Raw genomic sequence first — 21558 nt, forward strand, 5'->3', positions numbered from 1 at the left:
CACGCCCAAGCCATGACATTACCTCCACCATGCTTCACAGATGAGCTTGTATGCTTCGGATCATAAGCAGTTCCTTTTTTTCTCCACACTCTGGCCTTTCCATCACTTTGCTAGAGATTAATCTTGATCTCATCAGTCCATAAGATTGTGTTCCAGAACTTTTGCGGCTGTGATTTCCCGATCCGGCCTTCGTTGCTGATGTCACTTCCTGAAGTTTTGGGGGTTTTCTTCACAGCTCTCACCATATTTCTGTCATCAACTGCTGTTGTTTTCCTTGACCGACCTGTTGGACGTCTGTTGCTCAGTACACCAGTAGTTTTTCTTTTTCAGGACATTCCAAATTGTTGTGCTTGCTCTGCCCAATGTTTGTCCAATGGCTCTGGTCGATTTTCCTTCTTTTCTCAGCTTGACAGTGGCTTGCTTTTCTCCCATAGACAGCTCTCTGGTCTTCATGTTGGTTTATCCTCTTTAACAGGAAATGCAGTATTTATAGGTTTGACTTAGACTAGTTATGCAGAGCTATTTAATGTTTGGACAATCAACCTAAAACGCAACACCAGGGCAACAAGAAACATCTGTCAGTCACATGTTCCAATACTTTTGGAGGGGACTGTAAATTCTTTGATCTGCCTATACCAATGTGCAGCCCTGAACACACCTGCCTATGCAGACATCTAATGTAGCATTAACAGAATCACGTGCATGTCCGCTATCCTTTTTCAAGAACAAGTACCATGTGAATGCTAATTTTTGTATGACACATGTGAAAACACCAGCACCCATTGTTTACTATGTACTGTGAGCCTGCACACCAATGGCGTCTTGAAGTGCATCTCTGCAGGATGATGCAAATCACCTCTTTGACATATGTCACAGTCCTATTTCCCAGCCTTGACTCATGTCAGCTCTTCAGAAAAGTAGCAATTTTTCTCCTCAGTCACAGTCACATCGCACTTACAGACTGTATGGTTGATCGTGATGATACTTTCAGACAAATTTCAAATTAAAATATTACCACATTTCACTGGATGCAGTGAACAAACCTAGTTACTTTGATTAATTGGTATATAATTTAATGTTGGGCGGTCTCTACAAGTTCTATAATTTTTATTTTAAATCACTTTTTGCTTGCTTCCACTTTTATCATAATTCCTATGATTTACATGTCAGCAACACTTCATGTCTTAATGTTGTATTCTGCCAAGGTGTAGTCAAAGACAAATTTCCTCTATGATGGGCAATAAAGTTGTATTGTATGTTGTTTTGAAATTGTGGGTCACTAATGCGTAATTGAATGCAAATACTATGTGGCATTGAGTTCTTCTCCATCAGCATATCATCATCAGGCCAATTTGTTCGTCAACATGCAAGATTTCAGACACATGCATCTTCTCATTCTGTGTGTAAAAGTAAAACAGCAATACTTTACCAGCACATGTAAGTGTAGTAGAGGAGAGAAAATGCATCATGGAATAATAGTGTTGAACACGTGGTTTGTAAGTGTGTGTGTGTGTGTGTGTGTGTGTGTGTGTGTGTGTGTGTGTGTGTGTAAACGTGCATGTGTGAGGGTATGATTTTGTGTGTGTGTGTGTGTGTGTGTGTGTCAAAATCCCTGCGAGAATCCCATGGATCAGTCTGGATTTAGGGAGCTCCTGAGGCCGATGAATTGGACGCCTTGTCTCCTCCTCTTCCCCCTTTCCTCATTCCTCTCCTCCCTCTCCGTCTCCTCTTCATCCCTCTTCCTCATTCCTCTCCTCCCTCTGTCTCCTCTTTTCTTCTCATCCCTGCCTGTTCTGCTCCTCACCCCCCTCTCCATCCTTTTCCTCTTACTTCCTTTTCCCTCCCCCTTTCCCTCTCCTCTTCTTTCTCCTCTTCTGTATACTACTCATGCCTCTTTATCTTCCCATCATCCTTCTCTTCTCTTTCCTTCCATCTTTCATTCCTTCCCTCCTCTTTTCATCTGTCCCTTTCTCCTAATTTCCTGTCCTCCCCAAGGATTATGTCCAGTTTCATGGTACTTTCATTGAACACACACTAAACACATTGCCCCTTTGTTTTGTGTGTGTGTTTGTGTGTGTACGAGACAGAGAGTGCATGCGTGTCTGCCATCATGTCTACCTTAAGGTGTCTGAGAATTTCTGTGTGTCTCTATCTCCCCCACCGCGTCTAGATCTGTGTGTGTGTGTGTGTGTGTGCGTGCAGATTACCCTAAGCCCTCTCTAATATTTATCCTGGCCTTTTCTAAATCCAATCTTGTTCTCTTTGGTGAGAGCACAGCCTGTGGCTTCACACACACATACTCTCTCAGTTGTTTGAAATGGGATATGCCTCGCTCTTAATTGGGCAGGTGTTTTTCTAAGGCGAGTTGGTTTTTTAACGCTGTCTTACAATTTCACGGGGAATGTGTGGGTCTGTGTGTGTGTGTGTGTGTGTTTTAACCTCAGTCTTACATCAACATCAGGTAAGGAAATAGCCCACCTCTGGAGCAACTTACTCCGAAAGAAAATCACAGCGCACACACACACACACACACACACACACACACAGTCTCTTACCGCTGACCTCTCATACATTCCTCCCTCTCCGTCTCTCTCTGTAAATAGTAGGTGTAGTATCGCCTGGTCAGAGTTGTGGTGTGTATCTGTGTTTCTCTCGGTCATGGTCAGGTCTATATTTGTCGCACCAGTCGGGTTATCAGTTTTAGACAACCCTGAGGTTTAGACTCAACACTCTGCACCACATCACACTTATAAAACACTTCAACACCCGGGAAATGCAACAGAATGGAAGATGACAGTGTGATTATACAGTATGGAGTAATTGTAACAGTAATGTTAGCAATGGTAGTCACAGTTGTTAAATTTATAGTAGGACCAGAAGCAATAGTATAGTCAAAAGGATATATCTAAAATAGTAAACACTATTTGGTGTAGTGTTACTAATTAAGAAACAGTATTCCAAATAAGACAGACATTGCAATAGTGATGATATGTTAGTAGCAGTAATAACAGTAATAGTAGAAGTGTACGCAAGGATAGGGTCTGTTTCAGTATTGGTATAAAGCTGCCTCAATGGTTCTTAACTGCATCCAAATCATCCATTTCTTAAAGAGTAAATGGTCCAACTACACCCAAACTGCCCTAAAACAATCCCAAAAAAACATGTCAAACTCAAAAAAGTGTTATACTGTCACTCATTATAATACTTAATGTAATGTATAAGTATGGAGTTGCTTGAAGTAGTAGTAGTAGTAGTAGTAGTAGCAGTAATAGTATTAACAGTAAAAATAGCAGCAAATATAGACATTGCTACAACAGAGACACATATATACACTTTGGAGCAGGGAAGATTTTGGCACATGTTGGGGAATGTTTTGTGCAGTTATAGACGTCTCTACTTTTGGGGAGGATTAGAGGCCATCTGCAGACATTTGGAGACAGTTTAGGATATAGTTTGTTTTGTTTGAACAGCTTGATGCAGTTTTGATGCAGTGTAGATATAGCAGGGGAGAGTCTGGGACAGTTGCTGTAACAGTTTGAGACATTTTGGACATTTGTGGGCCAATTTGTATATAGATGGGGATGGTTTGGGTCAGTCCATGACAATTTGAGCCATCTTGTGACAGTCTGGGACACTGTGGGGCCGTTTGTGCCGGTCTGTGACAGTTTGGGGCGATTTGGGACATGGGACAGCTTGGTTGAGGGGTGAAGCTGCCTCCAATAGACAGCTCTGTCTTGGTCTGCAGTGTGCAGGCACCAGCGCATTCCGACTTTATTCTGGGCTGCGGTTTGAAGATGGGGATGACACTGTGCTGCTGTGGTTACCAGCAATTTGGCTGTGGGCTTTACGCTATTTCAATCCCCCCTCAACATACACAACTTTGTACGCACACATAAAATACACGCGTACTGTACGTTCGACCCGCAAATTTGCACACACTTGCTTTTAAAAACACACATCAAAAACCAGGAAGTTTGATTCCTTTCAAAACTGGTGTGTGTATGTTTGTATATGAATCAGACTATCTATGTTTCAGTACTACAAAGGCACACACACACACTAAGACACTATAGAAGTTGTGTGTATGTCGAACATTGTAAAAAGCGATCTTTGCCATTTGTGTAAAAAAAAATGAAATCAAGTGACGTTAGAAGATGACTCCTTGCCCAAAATCAGTTCTTTGGTTTGTACATAACAGCAAGAACACATTTTGGGCTGAAAAACAACAACCCTCTAACATTTAAGATTGAATGATGAACTTCAGGTACTGATTGATTTTATCCAAAATAGAGCTCTGCTGTTTTATATATAGCATGCTGGAGGAGAACTCTTCAATTAGGAAACACCACAGAGACAGAACAAAGACAGCTGGTCAGGATTACACACAAGACATGAACTACACTTACACATACTACATGTATTTTCCTTTGCTCTGTGTCCTCTGAACGTACACATACACACACATAAATACATGTGTGCGCATACACTCATGCACACAAACGCAGCCCATCTTCTCCCCTCTCTTTAGGTCTAAAATAGACGCAGGCCCCAAACCACAGCTACCAGTGGAACACTGTGAAAATAACTGCAACTCACACATGCACTATAGGGGTGTGTGGATAGGAAGATGTGTGTGTGTAGTCTGTGTATCTGCTTGCTTTCAATTGGACTGTGAACATTAGTAGAAGAAGAGAATAAAGAAAAAAGAGATATGAGAATACATTACATTTCAAAATTACAGCAGCATTCGAAAAGAGCTGAGCAGATGACACAACACTGAAAAGAGAAGAAGAGAAGGAACAGCAACCACAAAAGAGAATGATGTAAAAAGAAAAAGAGATAAGAAATGGATCACAGACAAAAAAACACTATTAAACAAAGGAAATCAGGAAAAACAGGCCCAAGTAGAGCAGAGCACAAGACAAGAGAAGCTTTAGCTACAGTGTTGCTCACTGAAGCAAAATACCATTTTCAGAGAGATAGTGTGTATGTGTGTGTGTACAGTATGTGGGTGTGGGTGGAAGAAGACTTCAATATACAAACCTCCCTGGTTGAAGTCAGTTCAAAGCTATGCTGACAGCACGCTGATATGACTAATGAACCATGTGATAAACACTCCTGATTTCACCAGGTGTGTGTATGTGTGTACAGAGTGCAGCTGTTGAAGCCAGTTGGCCTGAATGATGTAATCGGGGAGAGACAGAGGGTCAAGGTGATGGAGGGAGGGTGGGAGGGTGGGATGGGGGGGGGGGCATCTACATGCAACCTGGATTAAATTACCTATTACCAATGACCCTGATAATAACAGCTGCAATATGTTAATATATGTTAACATGCAAGCTCATTTATTGATATCCAGTGATCTTTGACTCAATTAAAAGGAAAGATTTGCAGTATACACCTTAACGTAATTGAAAACAGTTCCTGGTGATATAATATACTTAGCATTTTAGGCAACATCTGCTTTATCTGTGTGCGTGAAGGGAATTACGATGTAATCACCAGCAACCGTGTAAAAGGTTTTGATGTCAGTCTGTCCGAATCAAAGGGCCACGGATTCTTCCCACATCCACTATTTTGTACCATCAAAAACCATCAGATTAGAGGCACAAAAACAAACAGTAGCCGGAAATAGACCAGAATGCAATGCAGCTACAAAACAGGCCAGGTCTTTGAGTAAGGGCCATGATTCAAGGTAATGTCCTTCTTGCTTCCGTTATTGTTCTCAAAACGTTGTGATCCACATCAAACGATCCGCAAACAGAACACCATTTTGAAGTGCAGCATTCTGGTGACCAATCCACCACCTAGACCTCCTCCCTCTGTGGCCTGTCGCTGAATAACATCACCTGACTTCCTCCTTTGTTCATGTCATAATCGTTATTACTATTTACATTATTACTTGAATATAAACACATATCATTCAGGGGCCTTTGCTGAACGATTCTGTTGTATTTCTTGGGAGGACAGCCTGTAATATTAATCTTTATTCTCAATGGGACTTACCAGCTTAAATAAAAAGTTATTTAATATAAACAGATTTAATGTTGAATGTTTCATAAAAGCAAATAAATTTAAGAACAGGTTTTCCTTTTTTTTTGCTCTGTACACCCATCTAACCTGATCCTCTGCTCTTTCTCTATACTTTTGGATAAAAGACAAATAGAGCGGTAAGGTCAGTCTCAGTGTGTATTTAGGGTGTGTGTGGGTGTGTGTTGTTAGTTTTTATATCCGGAAAACTGTCACATAAACATATTAACACACACACAAACACTCTGTCCTGATGAAGCGGGGCTTGTTGTGTGGTATCCCAGTGTGTGGGTGCGGGTGTGCACGAGCGTGTGTCTGTGGTCTTGGAGGGAAAAGGTTGCCGCCGGTGTTGTTGGAAATGTAAACAAGTGTGTATGTTTACGGGTGGGTGAAAAAGCAACATCTGAGGCAGCTAACAAACAAGTGTGTGTGTGGTGTATGTATGTGGTGTTTGTGTGTGAATTTTGGCAACAGACCAAAGGAGAGAGGGAAAACCGCACGACAAGGAAACATAAACACAATCACACGCACTCTCCTCTCTTACACACACACACACTCACACACTCACACACATTTGTTTCACTATCCCCGTGGGGACATCTCGTTGACATTATGCATTCCCTAGCCCCTTCCCCCGAACCTTAACCATCACAACTACATGCCTGACCTTAACACTTGCCCCCTAACCCTAACCTCAAACCAAGTCTTAACCCTCAAAAAGGAGTCTCTATCCATTGGGAACTCTATTTTTTCCCCAACGGGAAATACAGTAAGAACATGAAACACACACACACTTAATTAACTGATTAAGTTCCGTTACACTGAACTTTGTGTAGAATTACTGTAATCACTATAATGGCTTTTAAATAAGCCTATAAAGTTTTATAGACATTGTCTTTCACACACACACACACACACACACACACACACACTAGAATTAGAAGTCCTGATTGCAGACCTCTGAATCGCCTCCCTTATCTTCAATTTGCCTATTGATGGCCGTTTTTGTCAGGTGGAAAATCAATAAACCAATCAGAGCTTTATAGGTGGAATTAAGAATAGGGACATCATCCTCCTACATTGTTAGCTAGATACCTCGCTAAACCTATAAAAATCAGTGATAGAACATCATTGCTATGGCAACCGGCGGCGCTTGTAGAAGCAGCAGCCGGTAGCTCCTTCAATTTTCGCTACACTTTTGTTTTTTATTTGTTTTTTTCTGGTTTTATTGCCAAAACATGTGTTACCTCTGACATAAGTACAGTCATTGGAAGATGAAGATGGGGTTTTTGGATTAAAGAGCAGCAGACCATGATCCATCCGGCCCAAACAACCGGACCAGGCACCATGGCGGGTGCGGTGATTGCTCAGAGGAGAGGAAATAGAGTCAGGAGAGGAGCCATGCTGGCCCAGCTTGGACTTAATTCTGCTCCTAAAGAGCCGGTATGGACAAAATGGGACTCATAATGACCAAGCAACTGAATTCAGAGACTGTTACAGAGACCTGCCCCATCAACATCGGCAGGTGGTCCATGTTCTGAGCTGCCAGCGCAAGACTCTCTGTTTCCCAAATGTCAGACTGTTTATTGTGAAGATGAAACTTTCATACTATCATCTGGTCGCTGCTGTTTACGTTCACCCCGTGCAAATTAAAAAAATGCACTGTGGAATCTTCAGGGTGTATACATGTCTGTACATATGTATATAAATAACCGTATTGTTTTATTTTATGTTATATGTTACCATATTTTGATATAGGCCTACACTTAATTATATGTTGTGTGTGTAGCACGAAGGAACTACAAATTTTGTTTCGTTATGCAGCCTTGTGCTGTATAATAAACAACCTTGTACCTTGCATGGAAGACATTGACGCAGCTATGCAACTCCTAAAAGTGCCAAATTTTTTCTGTAAATGTTGAGGCTTTCAGCAACCACCAGTGTAGGTTCCAGGTTGACTGATGCTCGCTACTGATTGGTAAGGGCATTAAATCAGAACAGGACATTATGAAGTGCAGTTATTAAATTTTAAATTAAGTTGGAAATTTGGATCTTTTAATTCTGAGCATCAATACTTGATGTGCTGTAAATGTACACTTCTTGCATACATCTTTATTTTAACATATCATATTAAAATTCCAGAATCATTAGTAAAAGTAAGGAATGGAACATGTGCATGTAACGGCAGTGCTCGGCAAGTTTTCCTGAGAGGAAAAGTAGGAAGAGGAAAGGCGAGGAAGGGGGAAGGAACGAGTGAATGAAATAAGGAGGGAAGGAGCAAAGGAGGATAGGAGAGAGATTATAATTGATGATCTTGTCAGAAAAACCTCTATAAACTTCAGCCAAGACTAAATGATCCGTAAGGTGTGTGTATGTGGGTTTTTGCGTAGTTGTGTTTGTGCGTGTGAAAGAGTGTATGTATATGTATAATTTTATGAGCGTGTGTACCTGAAAAAAGACAGTGCCAGTGTGTATGAGTATATCCAGGTTTTATGAGTGTGTTGGTACTGTATTTCACAATGTGCATGTGTTATATAACTTTGGACGAGTTTTCAGTATTTTTTGCATGTGTGTGTGTTTGTGGGTGTGTGTACAGATGCATTTAAATATGAGTCTGTGTGTTGGCTCTAAAGTGCACTATGAATAGGCTTCATGTTTTTGCCTGCCAAAGCCTAAAATCTTCACCAGGGGAACGCACACACGCGCACGCACACACACACACACACACACACACACACACACAAATACCTAGACACAGCTTTCAATGCAACAGATGTTTTTACGCTGTTTCAACTGTAAATCAAAAATAGGAAGGTGTGATAAAACATTTAAGAAAATGAAAACATTTACAAATTTAGAAAGACATGGTGTAAGGCAGTTTAAAATGAAAGGATTTGACTCTGAAACACTGCAAATTCTCATTTATTTTGTAGGTGTAGTAAGCGATTATGGAGAAATCCAATACCATGATATAGAGCAAATGACAACACAGAAAGTAATGTAACTAATGTTGGCCAAGTTGTGGGTCAGAAAAATGCTGTTACAGTTGATGCTGCAAAGCTAATATGCGGAGAGGATGAGATGGTCCCACAGCCAGCGCACCACAGTGATACTCACAACTCTCCTGCTACTGTAGCTAACGTCACAACAGCATGTCTTGGCGAACTAGAAAGTAGGCTGAATGTCTGTGGGCAAGTCATTTAAGTTACCTAACTGGATTAGAATCCCCCACCTTTAATTCTGTTTAGAACACACACCTGTTATTTTAGAGCTGGATCTCTGAGTCTCAGATTAAGGATTGGGTTTAGGCTAAATGGTTAAGGCTAGAAAAAGATTGTAATCATGGTTAAAAGAAACCAACTCTGACTGTTGGTTGGAAACGGGATGCAAACTGCTTTTCTTGCAATACAACATCACGATACTTCCTTCTTTGCTTATAAGAGGTGACGGTAATTAAAGTAAGAAAATGTTTGCCCAACTGACAGTTGCTGATATTCTTTGGCGGGCGGGGGAGGGCAGTCTCAGAGGAAGAATTTTGCGCTGTTCTGATAATACAGTTCAGAACAATGGGTGCATTAAACTCTCCATTGTTTAACATACTCTTCTCTGCTCTCCTGGGCTACCTGTCCATTTACCGTCCCTCCCTTCCTTTCTCTCACCTCCCTTTCCCCTTCCCCTTCCCCCTGACTCACCGGGAGCAGCCAGGTTCTGGACCTGGATGGGGACTTGGACGTTGGCCTCAGAGGCCAGGGTGAGGCGGCCTCCCTTGCCGATGCGATCGCACAGCAGGGTGATGTGCTTCTTGAGGCGGGCGGTGTCACGAGGGATGCCCAGCACAGGGCCTCCCGCCTGGGCCAGAGATGTGGCCTGGTCCTTGGGGCTCCGCGAAAGGCAGCTTCGCAGGAGATGGGAGACCGCAGCATCACAGCTCTCCTCCCAACCCTGAGAAGACAGGAGGAGGAGTAATGTACTAATGATGATATTTGATTAAGTTCTTGAGTTTAACTTGGATAAAACATGTTTGAATGAGTCAAATGAAGGGAGAAAGAAGGATGAAGGAGAGAAGGAAGAGCAGCAGAATGAGGGGAAAAAGGTAGAGTAACTTGATGTTTTCATTTTGTTAGAGGCAGTCATATAGAAATACAAAGCAGCGAGGTAATAGGGTTGAATAAATTTGAAGTCAGGGATGTTTTTTTCCTCTCCTATTCTTTCTTTTTTCTGTTCTTTTCTTCCTATACATTTGAAAATTGTATAATGGAGGAGGTGACAATAAGAAGAACAGAAGAAAGAGAGGGGAGACGAGAGGACAGGAAGACTAAGGAGAAGTATTTAAGAGGAGAGGAAGAAAGGATGAGGAAGGCACAGACTAAGGGGAACAAGAAGTAGGCTGAAGGAAATGAAATAGAAGAATAGCTGGGGATAAAGAGGAGCCCAAAAGGTAGAAAAGGAGTAGGAGGAGGAACAGGAAAAAAAAAAAGACGGAGAGGGAGGATTTGGGATGAAGAGGAAATGAAGAGGAGGCAAAAAAGATTAAATGAACAATTTAAATCTTAAATCTTGAGGCTTTAACGATGTTCTTGACATTTACAAAAGAGCAACAAGATAATAAAACACGCAGAATTGCAAAGGAGGAACACACACACACACACACACACACACACACACATATAAACACACACACGCACAGCAGTAATAAAAGGCAGTGAGGAGATAAGAAGCATGTCTTTTGTCACTCTCTCCCCCCTGTCGTCTCTGGCTGAGATATCTGGTCGGGTCATCGCTGATGTCTGATCTCAAGCACACACACACAAACACACCTACACCTATCTATCTCGTCCTACAAAACCCTGAACCCATAACCAGCCTCTGAATGGATGACTGGGGACGGGTGAACCTCAGTGGGAGGTGGTTTGGGTGTGGGGTGGGTGCGGTGACAGGTTGCCTCCCACCCTCCCCTCTTCGCTTATCCTGCATTGCATCCCCCCCCGCCTGCCGCCATGCTGATAGGCCCCTAATGAGCTATAATGACAGGTAATCAACCCTGTAATGATGATGACAGAGAGACAGAGACAGGGACAGACAGAGAGAGAGGGGGGATTGTAGAAGGTCAAGAAGATGAGATGATGATAGAGAGGAAGGCAGATATTAAAGACGAGTGAAAAAAGATGAGTGGAAAGACGAAGGACAAGCACAGATAAGAACGGAGGAAAGAGAAGACAGTAGAGGGGAAAAATTGTCCGGAAGGAGAGAAAATGAGAGGGGAGGAGGAGGAGGAGGAGGAGGGGAGGTGGGAGGTGGGTGACCTATTCTTACAACAATACCTCACCAGGTTATCAAATACTTGGAACAACATAAATGCAGGTTTCTGTGGAAACTTGGCACGCTCATGCACGCGCACATACTGACACATACGTTCCACAAGCTGCAGAGGAAAATTAAATGTCTTTAGACCTCAACTGCAGACATTCATCCTCCTGAATTAGAAGAAAGGAAGCAAAGAAAGGTGGAGTGGAGCTGGTTTGGACCGAGGCCAGAGTGATAAATTAAGACAAAGTTCCAACTAAAGCCAAATTTGGAGAGAAGTTGGTTTCCTGTACCCAGAAACAAGAGAAGGATTGTATTATTCAATGATCTCTGAAGATCAAATCAGTTTGTGTTGGTGAACATTTTCCACTTTTTAAAGAATGAACCTTGGGTTAATGCATATTTCATTGTTATTTTAAGTGAAGACTCTCTTGAAGTGAATGTTCAACATCGATTCACAAGAGAGATTTTATTGTTCTTCAAGATAAATCTTGAGAATAAAGTTTGTTTGAAGGATCGCTTTGTCGAGTTTTACCACCTGTTCAACGAGCATATTGACTATTGAGCAACTGAACAACAAATCAAAAATGAAGAATCTGTGTCTTTGAATAATGCTCACTACCAGTTCAAGACACCTGACAGTGGAAATAAGGACTACTTTGTAATTATCATCTATTTAATCTCTTTCCATTTGATTTAACAAGTGATAAACACAACACCTATGGTGAAAATGTTATCTAACCATAGCCTATCTTTAGCTAAATGTTTGTTGCATCGTCGTTAGTCATTCCACAGCAGGTAGTGTGGAGTGCGTTTATCAGAGTTTTTTCATTTTGAAGTTTAATGTCTTTTATGTACATGGATATTTTATCTTCAGCTCTTCCTATTGTTAATTTGTTGACTCATACTCTGAGTAAACTATGAAAAACAGCCCTACAGACATCTGTAGGTGGTTCAGATTACTTTGAAGGTGGAATAAAAGCATTTTAAGGTCTTGATGGGGCTGGTAAAATGGAGACACTGTCACCAGGACAACCAGATCAAAGTTATTGTTACTGTTGTACTGTACTGTGAGTGATATAGGAGAACTTGCCACATTCAGCGATTGTTTTTTAAAATTTTCTCTAAGGCATGAACATAATTTAATAGTGCTCCAGATCTGTTGTAGGAGTTTAGTGCAATTAGTCTGCTGTTATCCCAACCTACGTTTTTAACTAATGGATTATATATTGCATTACTTCTACAATTTTGAGTTTGGAAATCCTGTATAAATTACACTTCATAATTATGTTGGCATTATCCTGTTTAACTTTGTAATTCAAATTATGATGTAAGTCTAAATGTATTCATATAGCCTAATGATATCATTAATTTAAAAGGGCTTTTGATGCTATTGTATAACACTAATTAAAGGTTAACTTGTCTCTGTTTATAATAAGGTCATCTGCAAGTATAATCTTTTGGATGTCTTAGCCATCAGGCCCCTGGGAGAGAGTGACCGTGTGCTGACATATTGGCATAGACAGATGAATGGTTGTTGTTGCCATTTAGATGACAACAGGCTGTGCTTCTGCAAATGTAAAGCTTATTAGGGCCACAATTCTGCAGACAGAAACACTGATCCAACTGTATCCCCTTAATTCCACTGCTGACGCTGGTAAAAAATGGTAGACTTTCCTTTATGGATCTATGAAAGCAGGACTTTAATCCCGCTTTTGTAAAGGGACGGTTAAGAATACGAATTATGTTCTTGCAAGAGGTCCAATGAACCTCTGATCTTACTTTTAAAGATGATGATTTGGAAATGTAAGTGTCTCTGGATCAGACCCTCAGTTAAATTGTTAAAACATAAAAGTATACTGGTGGGTATTACTGTGTCTGTAATTGATCTGTCTGAGTACTGTAGTTTCATTGTTGTCACTATTATGAAGATGTACATAGATGGTTAAAAAATTTGTTTTCTCTTATGAAAACCTTTCCTTGTCCTTCAGCAATCTTTGAACTGCATCAGGGATATCAGGTTCGACAAGGGGGAAATCCCAGGTGCGATTGCAAAATTACTGGATGGCGGTGGATAAAATGTTCCCGGGCCCAGCACACAACCTTGGAGGACTCCCAAAGAGACGGGTAAAGGTTCAAACAGCAATCCTTCAATCTTGACATCCTCATCACGACTGGGTAAGTAATTTGAGAAACATGAGTTATGGCTCTGAGAGAACAATGTTTTACAGTCGGTCTCCAGGGGGAAAAAATCATCCATACAATCCCATCCCTCAGAAAATCAGTGTATTCCTTTATCTAAAAAAGGAATTCCAAAAGGCTGGATTTGGCACAGTTTCACTGTCCAACCTCTGGGTGTAATCAACTTTAAATACAACCAATTACTGTAAATGTTTGCTTACTTACAATCACAAGCGCTAACATGGTTTCAAGAAACCTGTGATTTGAAAGGACAACAGCATTTCAGGAGATTTTAAGTGAGTTCAATAACAACAAAATTAAAGATGATCCAGTTTAAAAAGATATAGTTCAGCTTCAGCAATAAGTTAACAACTGTCTGTTCAAATAGTATTTTCTTCTTGTTGGAGTTGCTGAATTCAAAAAGCCAGCATTGATCTAATGATGTAAAGTGTCACTTTTAAAAATTAAGATATGGAGATGGAGGGATGGAGGCACATGGAGATGAAGAAGGATGGAAAGATGGTCAGAGGGACTGAGGACTCAAGACGTAAACCCTATGGGTAGACATGAATATTGGACATTGGACGTCGGTACAAAGTAATCCACCCGGAATGTGAGCATGTATTTGACTGGCCACCGCAGCGCTTTGCCAACCCTGCATGCTGTTGCCAGAGTCCGCTGCTCTGCTCGATTGGCCCTATTCAGATGAATGAGAAGGCAGCATTGGGACAGAATCAGAATTAGTCCTGGACTAGACTGGGTTGACAGAAATTATTTGGTTTGGGTCACATGGAACCAAACTGATTCAAAAATCCATCTGATGTGTTTCATATAAAAACGACACCTGGTGAAATACAATAATGACCCTGTGTGGCTTTGAAAAAAAACCCTCAAATTCTGCTGATTGGAAACATTTCATGCACTATTCAGTGATTCTTTATATCACAATAAAGCTCAGAGAACCATCTAACTGTGTGCTGCAAAGAACATTTTTTTCCTAAAAATGCTCTTTACAGCGCTGTAAAAAAAGTTCCACAAGCCTAAAGAAACATGTTCGGGTACTATATAGAATTTTTTGGTTAAGAGTGCAGGAAGCCAGTGCTGGACATTCTGGTAAAGTAAACAAAGGGCAAGAGAATGTGGGGGTCATACAAGAACAGCAGGCAGAGAGACAGACAGCGTCAGCAACTCTGTTCATGAGCCGACTGACAGATGGAAAAAGAGACAAACGGGGGAGAGAAAGAGAAAGTAGGAACAAGGGAGGGAGTGAAGATGAAAAAGATAGGGGAAAGAGGAGGAAGGAAAGGAGAAGAACAAGGGGTAAAAACAAGAGTCAGAAAATCAGGGAGAAGAGATAGAAAAAGAGACGGTGAAAGCTTACAGCAAGAGAGAGAGAGACATAAATAGGGTTAGTGAGAGTGAGGCAGAGAAAGAAGGATGTACAGTTCTCAGAGAAGAGAGACAGAGAGAAACAAAGAGAAGGAAGATGTAGAGAAAGAATGAAGTACGAGGAAGATCAGAAACAGACAAGAAGGTTGATGAACAGTAGTGGTTGAGGAGGGAAGATGGACACAAAGATAAATAAAGAGTGGTTAGGGGGTCAGTGAGTGATGAGGACGATGAGCGAGTGAGGAGAGTAAGTAGGAAGAGAATAAGAAGTGAGAGAATAAGAGAAGGAAGAGGGTGGTGGGAGTGGAGGAGGACAAAGCAGGTGGAGGAGGAACGAGGAAGAGAGAGAGGAGAGATGGTGGGTGAACGGCAGGAAGAGGACCAACAGGGAGGAGAAAGAGAGAAGCAGGAGGAATGCGAGAGGAGGAAGGAGGTGTTCTGGTTGGCTGCAACTAAATGAGACATTTACTCTGATACCACAGAAGCATTTCTTCTGGCACTCCTCCTTCTCCTCTTTTCCCAATCCAACTCTTTTAATGCAGACCTGGAGAATTTGCCCCCCCCCCCCGTTCCCCTTTCTGACCTTCTTATTCTAAACACTTCTGTCTATTTACCTCAGATAAATAATTCTGAGCATCTGCAGCTGCTGTCAGAGGAATGCCTCCTGTCCAAATCACATTTCTGGGAAGGAAGGGAGAAAACCTCACCTTGTTTTTTGATTGGCTGCCGCACATTTTTGAAATTTTTACGGTTCTTTGCACTTTGCACATCAGATGGATAATCACATAATCTAGGCTAATGTGACAGATGACATACAGGTCTAAGGTCATTTGGTATTCTGTTACATATTTCTGTTTCATGCAGCAGAGGTGAATGTCTGTGTCTAATGGGAAAGAGGAGACTAAAAGGTTTCATTTGTTGGCACACTTTTATAGTGGTAAATTTGCAGTTTGGATGCTGCAATGTCTCTAAACAGCTGTCATAATCCAGATGAGAAAAGGTGTAGGTTGATAAAACTGCATATACGCCCATCTAGACCATCTAAAATTTGATACCGTGGGTTCACAGCAATATTAAGCTCTTTGCTTTTGGGTTTTGTCCCTCTTACTCTCTGATTGGTGTGGGTTGTGGGGGCTGACCAGCCTGACAGGAAGCACTGCAGAAAATGCGCAGGGCTAAAACAGGATTTTGCAACTGCTGCATTTAATTTATATACTGATTTACAGGTGATAATGCTGAAAATGGTACATTCAAAGCAAAGGAAGCAAGAACAGTGTTACTGAGACAAAAATAGTGTTCACATGCTATCTATGTCATTTTAGGGTTAGTGCATTAAAAATATAGAAATTTATTCCATATTTCAAAATTCTTTTGTTAATCTCATGGAAGATGCAAAAACCACTTTCATTAAAATTTGTTTTTATTGGTTAGTATCTTCTTACTAATCAAAATAAGTCCACAAAGTCTCCTATTTCATGCCCACCCACTTTCCCTTTAACCCTTCTCTCTCCTTCCTTAATCCAGCTTTTCCGTCCTCTTCTGTGGCTTTATCCTTGACATTCCTGAGATTTACTCCACTGAAAGGACACTCTGAGAGTAGGAACTGCATTCACCTGAAATGACCTCACCTGCACAGGAAAGGTCAGTGGGTTGAGATGAAGAGTGTGATGGGGCATATCCATTCTAACACCACAAGTATGTCAGACACCATTGTGAAAATGAGATTGTGGGTTAATACTATGCCTTCATAATTTATATAGTAAAATAAATCTGTAGAATTGGCAGAATCAGGAGCACTAAAGATTTTTTTATTAAATTTTCTTTTTACTGTAGGCTTATAAAAACTGAACCTTTATTACTTGCTGATTTCAATGTCATCAAAAATGAAAACTACAAAAGCTCTTTTTAAATTATAATCAACCAGAATTATTCTTTAATGAAAAAACTAAAATTGTGCTGATAAGTAAAAATACTGCGTCACCATGACAGTTTGTAGTCATGGTACTGTATTGGAGAGTGTGTTGTGTTTTCTGAAAATAGCTCATCAGTGCACCTGTTTGTTTTAATGTTGTGGACGTGGCCCTGATTACTGCTAATTCACTTAATGCCATTAATCCCATTTAAAATAACACACACACTCACACACACATATACACGCACACACACAGTCCCCTGAGACTCATCAACTGACCCTCTGAACCTATTCCTGTCTACAGTTTGTGTGTGTGTGTGTGCGCGTGTGTGTGTGGACACCGTAAAAGATTTTTTATGTACTGTTGTTTATGAAGACACAGATGTTTGTGTGTGAGTGTGTCGTGGGGCTGTCAGAGGAGGCTGCAAATAGACTAAGTGGTAATAAGAGGCTGAGGGGATTGATCAGAGCTGTGGAAAAACGTACACACATACGCACAGTACACACTTTCAGAATCTCTATGGGGTGAGAAATCTTTCGTAGTCTGACTGCAGCAAATGGAGGAGCTCTGTCAACACGGCTGTTTATATGAGTATGAGACCCCTGCAGCATGCGCACATACACACACACACCTCAGATTCTGAATCAAAGACGGATTAAAGAGCAATATGTCATCCATTCACGCTGAAGCCTTTTGTGGCCTTGACCTCTTGTGAGCATTTATGTGTGTTTTTGTCACACACACACACACACACACACACCTTTAATTCTTAAATCATAAAACAGGTACCAAAGAACACACTCTTAGTGCAGAGCTGACAGGTGAGTGTTGAGTGACAGAGAGTGAATGTGTGATTGAGAATGTGTGTGTGTTCCTTGGGGACCAGAAGTACTTAATGTATTTTTAAAATAATTCAGAGTGTGTGTTTAAGCTGCGGCTGTGTTTACTGAGCAGGCTGGAGATGGATGGACAGACACATATTAATGGCCTCCTGTGTGTGTGTGTGTGTGTGTGTGTGTGTGTGTGTGTGTGTGTGTACCAGCTGAGGTGTGTCCTGCAGCAGCGGCAGCAGTGTGGCCTCCAGGATGGCCGTCTGGTCAGGGGTCAGGCCCTGCCACAGCGACAGTAGCAGCACCAGCAGATGTGTAGCGCTCCGCAAACGGACAAACGCCTCCTCCAGCAGCGCCCGGTTCTCCTCCGCAGCCTCCGCCAGCGCCATCACCTGGAGGACGGAGGAGTCCGTGATTATCTCTTCTAAAAATCATACCAATCACACATGTAGTCAGGTGACAACAACATCGCATAGAGGGTTTCATCTTTCTGCTTAAATTGATAGCATCATTGTTTTCTTGATGGACTGTTCAATCAGTGTTTGCAGTTCCTCAGTGCATCATTAACCATGAATAAATAATTACTAAACATATTATTACAACAAACTGAGAAAGCATTCAACTTTTTTTATCAATGTAGATGGTGAAAGGAGTTAAAGACAAATTGAAAACTTCCAACATTTACTTAGAAAGGTATATGAAACAACAGGGCTGATGGGAAAAGTGATCTTTGGAGAAACTAGTGCTGAGAAAACCCAAACTATATCTTTCTTTAGATGAAAACAATGGCATCCCCAGTGGATTTATAAAAACAGCACTACGGTAAACAGGAAGGAGCCCTATTAGCCATGGATACCCTGGGACACTGAGATGAACTGGGATGAGTACAACTGAGACCGTAGAAAAAACAATTTCCACTTAAGGTGGAGAATCACTGAATAAAGGTGCTGAAATCTATTTGCTTGTTCTTGAGAAAATTGCAGCACAACAGGTGAGTGAAGAGGTTCTCATATTTCACAAGAACAAAGCATTTATCACAATATTACAAACAAAACACATTCCTGCATTGGAAATCCAGTATGGTAGCTAACAGAACTAATCACCTTTTGCATCTCTGAGAGCATGGGCCGTTTGATTAAGAGCAGTTTCTCTACAACACACACCCATTTATCCTTAAAGACTCAAGAGTGTCGACTGCACAACCTGTGTAAACAGCTTTATGAGTATCAAGTCCAACACTCCTTCATTACTGTCACAGGCCAGTCTGTCAGGTGGCTGATTAACTCTCATTTACATTAGCCTGAATTCACCCTGAACTTCATCAAAACATGTCGCTTTCTAAACCATGTGTGGTCTCTGGAGACCAAAATTCAACACGGTATCCACTGCTGTTACACTAGGACCTCACAACTCTCACTTTTAAATCGTTACAGTTGAAGTAATGTGTGTAGGGAGAGTATGAGTGTCACGATTAATAGTGGGTTACCAATGGGAACGCAAGGTAAAACCACAAGATGCAAATGGAGCTAGAAACCAAAGATGTATCATTGTTTTTACTTAACTGCAGGCCTACAACTTAAAATGCTTATGACATGGATTAATTGAATCACTGGAATAATTTGCAGTAAGATGTGGTAAATGTGTTTTGTCTCACTGTGGAGCAAGGACAAAAACTGAAACGATTTAGAGATTGTACAGACAGTCACAGATTGTATCAACAATCTGCAAGGTTAGTTTGAGCCATTTTCTCACTCATACATGGCCATCAAAGTAAAAAGAAAATATGAAACAACCGAATAACAACATTAGATAGTCCATGGTGTAACGTTACCGCAGCAGTGGTGCAGAAACTATTTGTGGCCGATGAAAGAACATTTAGAAAATCAATTTTAAGTGACTTAAATGTATCTATCTGGTCATTAAATTAGAATATCATCAAAAAGTTGGTTTATTTCAGTAATTTCATTCAAAAAGTGAAACTTGTATAATGTATACATTCATTCCACACAGACTGATATATTTCAAGTGTTCATTCCTTTTAATTTTGATGATTATAACTGACAACTAATAAAAACCCCAAAATCAGTATCAGAAAATTTGAATATTGTGAAAAGGTTCAATATTGAAGACACCTGGTGCCACACTTTAATCAGCTAATTAACTCAAAACACCTGCAAAGGCCTTTAAATGGTCTCTCAGTCTAGTTCTGTAGGCTACACAATCATGGGGAAGACTGCTGACTTGACAGCTGTCCAAAAGACAACCACTGACACCTTGCACAAGGAGGGCAAGACACAAAAGGTCATTGCTAAAGAGGCTGGCTGTTCACAGAGCTCTGTGTCCAAGCACATTAATAGAGAGGCGAAGGGAAGGAAAAGATGTGGTAGAAAAAAGTGTACAAGCACAAGGGGATAACCACACCCTGGAGAGGATTGTGAAACAAAACTCATTCAAAAATGTGGGGGAGATTCACAAAGAGTGGACTGCAGCTGGAGTCAGTGCTTCAAGAACCACCACGCACAGACGTATGCAAGACATGGGTTTCAGCTGTCGCATTCCTTGTGTCAAGCCACTCTTGAACAAGACACAGCGTCAGAAGCGTCTCGCCTGGGCTAAAGACAAAAAGGACTGGACTGCTGCTGAGTGGTCCAAAGTTATGTTCTCTGATGAAAGTAAATTTTGCATTTCCTTTGGAAATCAAGGTCCGAGAGTCTGGAGGAAGAGAGGAGAGGCACAGAATCCACGTTGCTTGAAGTCCAGTGGAAAGTTTCCACAGTCAGTGAGGGTTTGGGGTGCCATGTCATCTGCTGGTGTTGGTCCACTGTGTTTTCTGAGGTCCAAGGTCAACGCAGCCGTCTAGCAGGAAGTTTTAGAGCACTTCATGCTTCCTGCTGCTGACCAACTTTATGGAGATGCAGATTTAATTTTCCAACAGGACTTGGCACCTGCACACGGTGCCAAAGCTACCAGTGCCTGGTTTTAGGACCATGGTATCCCTGTTCTTAATTGGCCAGCAAACTCGCCTGACCTTAACCCTATAGAAAACCTATGGGTTATTGTGAAGAGGAAGATGCAATACGTCAGACCCAACAATGCAGAAGAGCTGAAGGCCACTATCAGAGCAACCTGGGCTCTCATAACACCTGAGCAGTGCCACAGACTGATGCCACGCCGCATTGCTGCTCCAATTCAGGCAAAAGGGCCCCAACTAAGTATTGAGTGTTGTACATGCTCATACTTTTCATGTTAATACTTTTCAGTTGGCCAACATTTCTAAAAATCTTTTTTTTGTATTGGTCTTAAGTAATATTCTAATTTTCGGAGATACTGAATTTGGGATTTTCATTAGTTTTCAGTTTTAATCATCACAATTAAATGAAATAAACATTTGAAATATATCAGTCTGTATGTAATGAATGAATATAATATCCAAGTTTAAATTTTTGAGTGGAATTAGTGAAATAAATCAACTTTTTGATGATATTCTAATTATATGACCAGCACCTGTATACTGTATTGTATGTGTGGATGAGGAACCGAAACAAAGACTTAATAAAGTTATTGTGCCAAGCCAAGAGACTGTCCAGTACATAACCCATTAGACCACAAATTGTTATTTTTACACTTAGAGTTTTGTAGGGATTAACCAAACAAGGTAGAATGTGCTCATTTGTGAGCTTTAGACAAGCTGGGAAGCTGATTTTGTTACCTTTGGACATAACTAGGCTAGGTGTTTCCCATTTCCAGTCTTTATGCTAACCATCTGTTGGCTTTAGCTCCATATTTTGGGTCAATGAAATTTATTTGTCTGGAGTGAATTATTTTCTGTTAAAGTTATTTTAATCAATTCACGACAAATATCACTTTATTCTACAAAACCCATTTTGTGTGAATACATTTTAAGTTAATAC

At 41.0% G+C, this 21558-nt stretch overlaps 1 protein-coding gene across 1 annotated transcript in view; it reads right to left on the bottom strand.

The window, feature by feature from the left end:
* Positions 1-18052, bottom strand: part of LOC123968365 (protein PTHB1-like) — an 86172-nt gene extending 68120 nt beyond the window's left edge. Inside the window, exons 1-2 of the mRNA XM_046045085.1 lie at positions 17857-18052; positions 9723-9972 (exon numbers count right to left, since the gene is read on the bottom strand). Of these exons, the coding sequence (XP_045901041.1) occupies positions 9723-9972; positions 17857-18036 (430 nt within the window). The 5' untranslated portion in view covers positions 18037-18052. The remainder of the gene's footprint in view (positions 1-9722; positions 9973-17856) is intronic.
* Between the last annotated feature and the right edge of the window lie 3506 nt (positions 18053-21558).

Source organism: Micropterus dolomieu, linkage group LG03 (genome assembly GCF_021292245.1).
Source record: "Micropterus dolomieu isolate WLL.071019.BEF.003 ecotype Adirondacks linkage group LG03, ASM2129224v1, whole genome shotgun sequence".
In the NCBI taxonomy this organism is placed as follows: Eukaryota; Metazoa; Chordata; class Actinopteri; order Centrarchiformes; family Centrarchidae; genus Micropterus; species Micropterus dolomieu.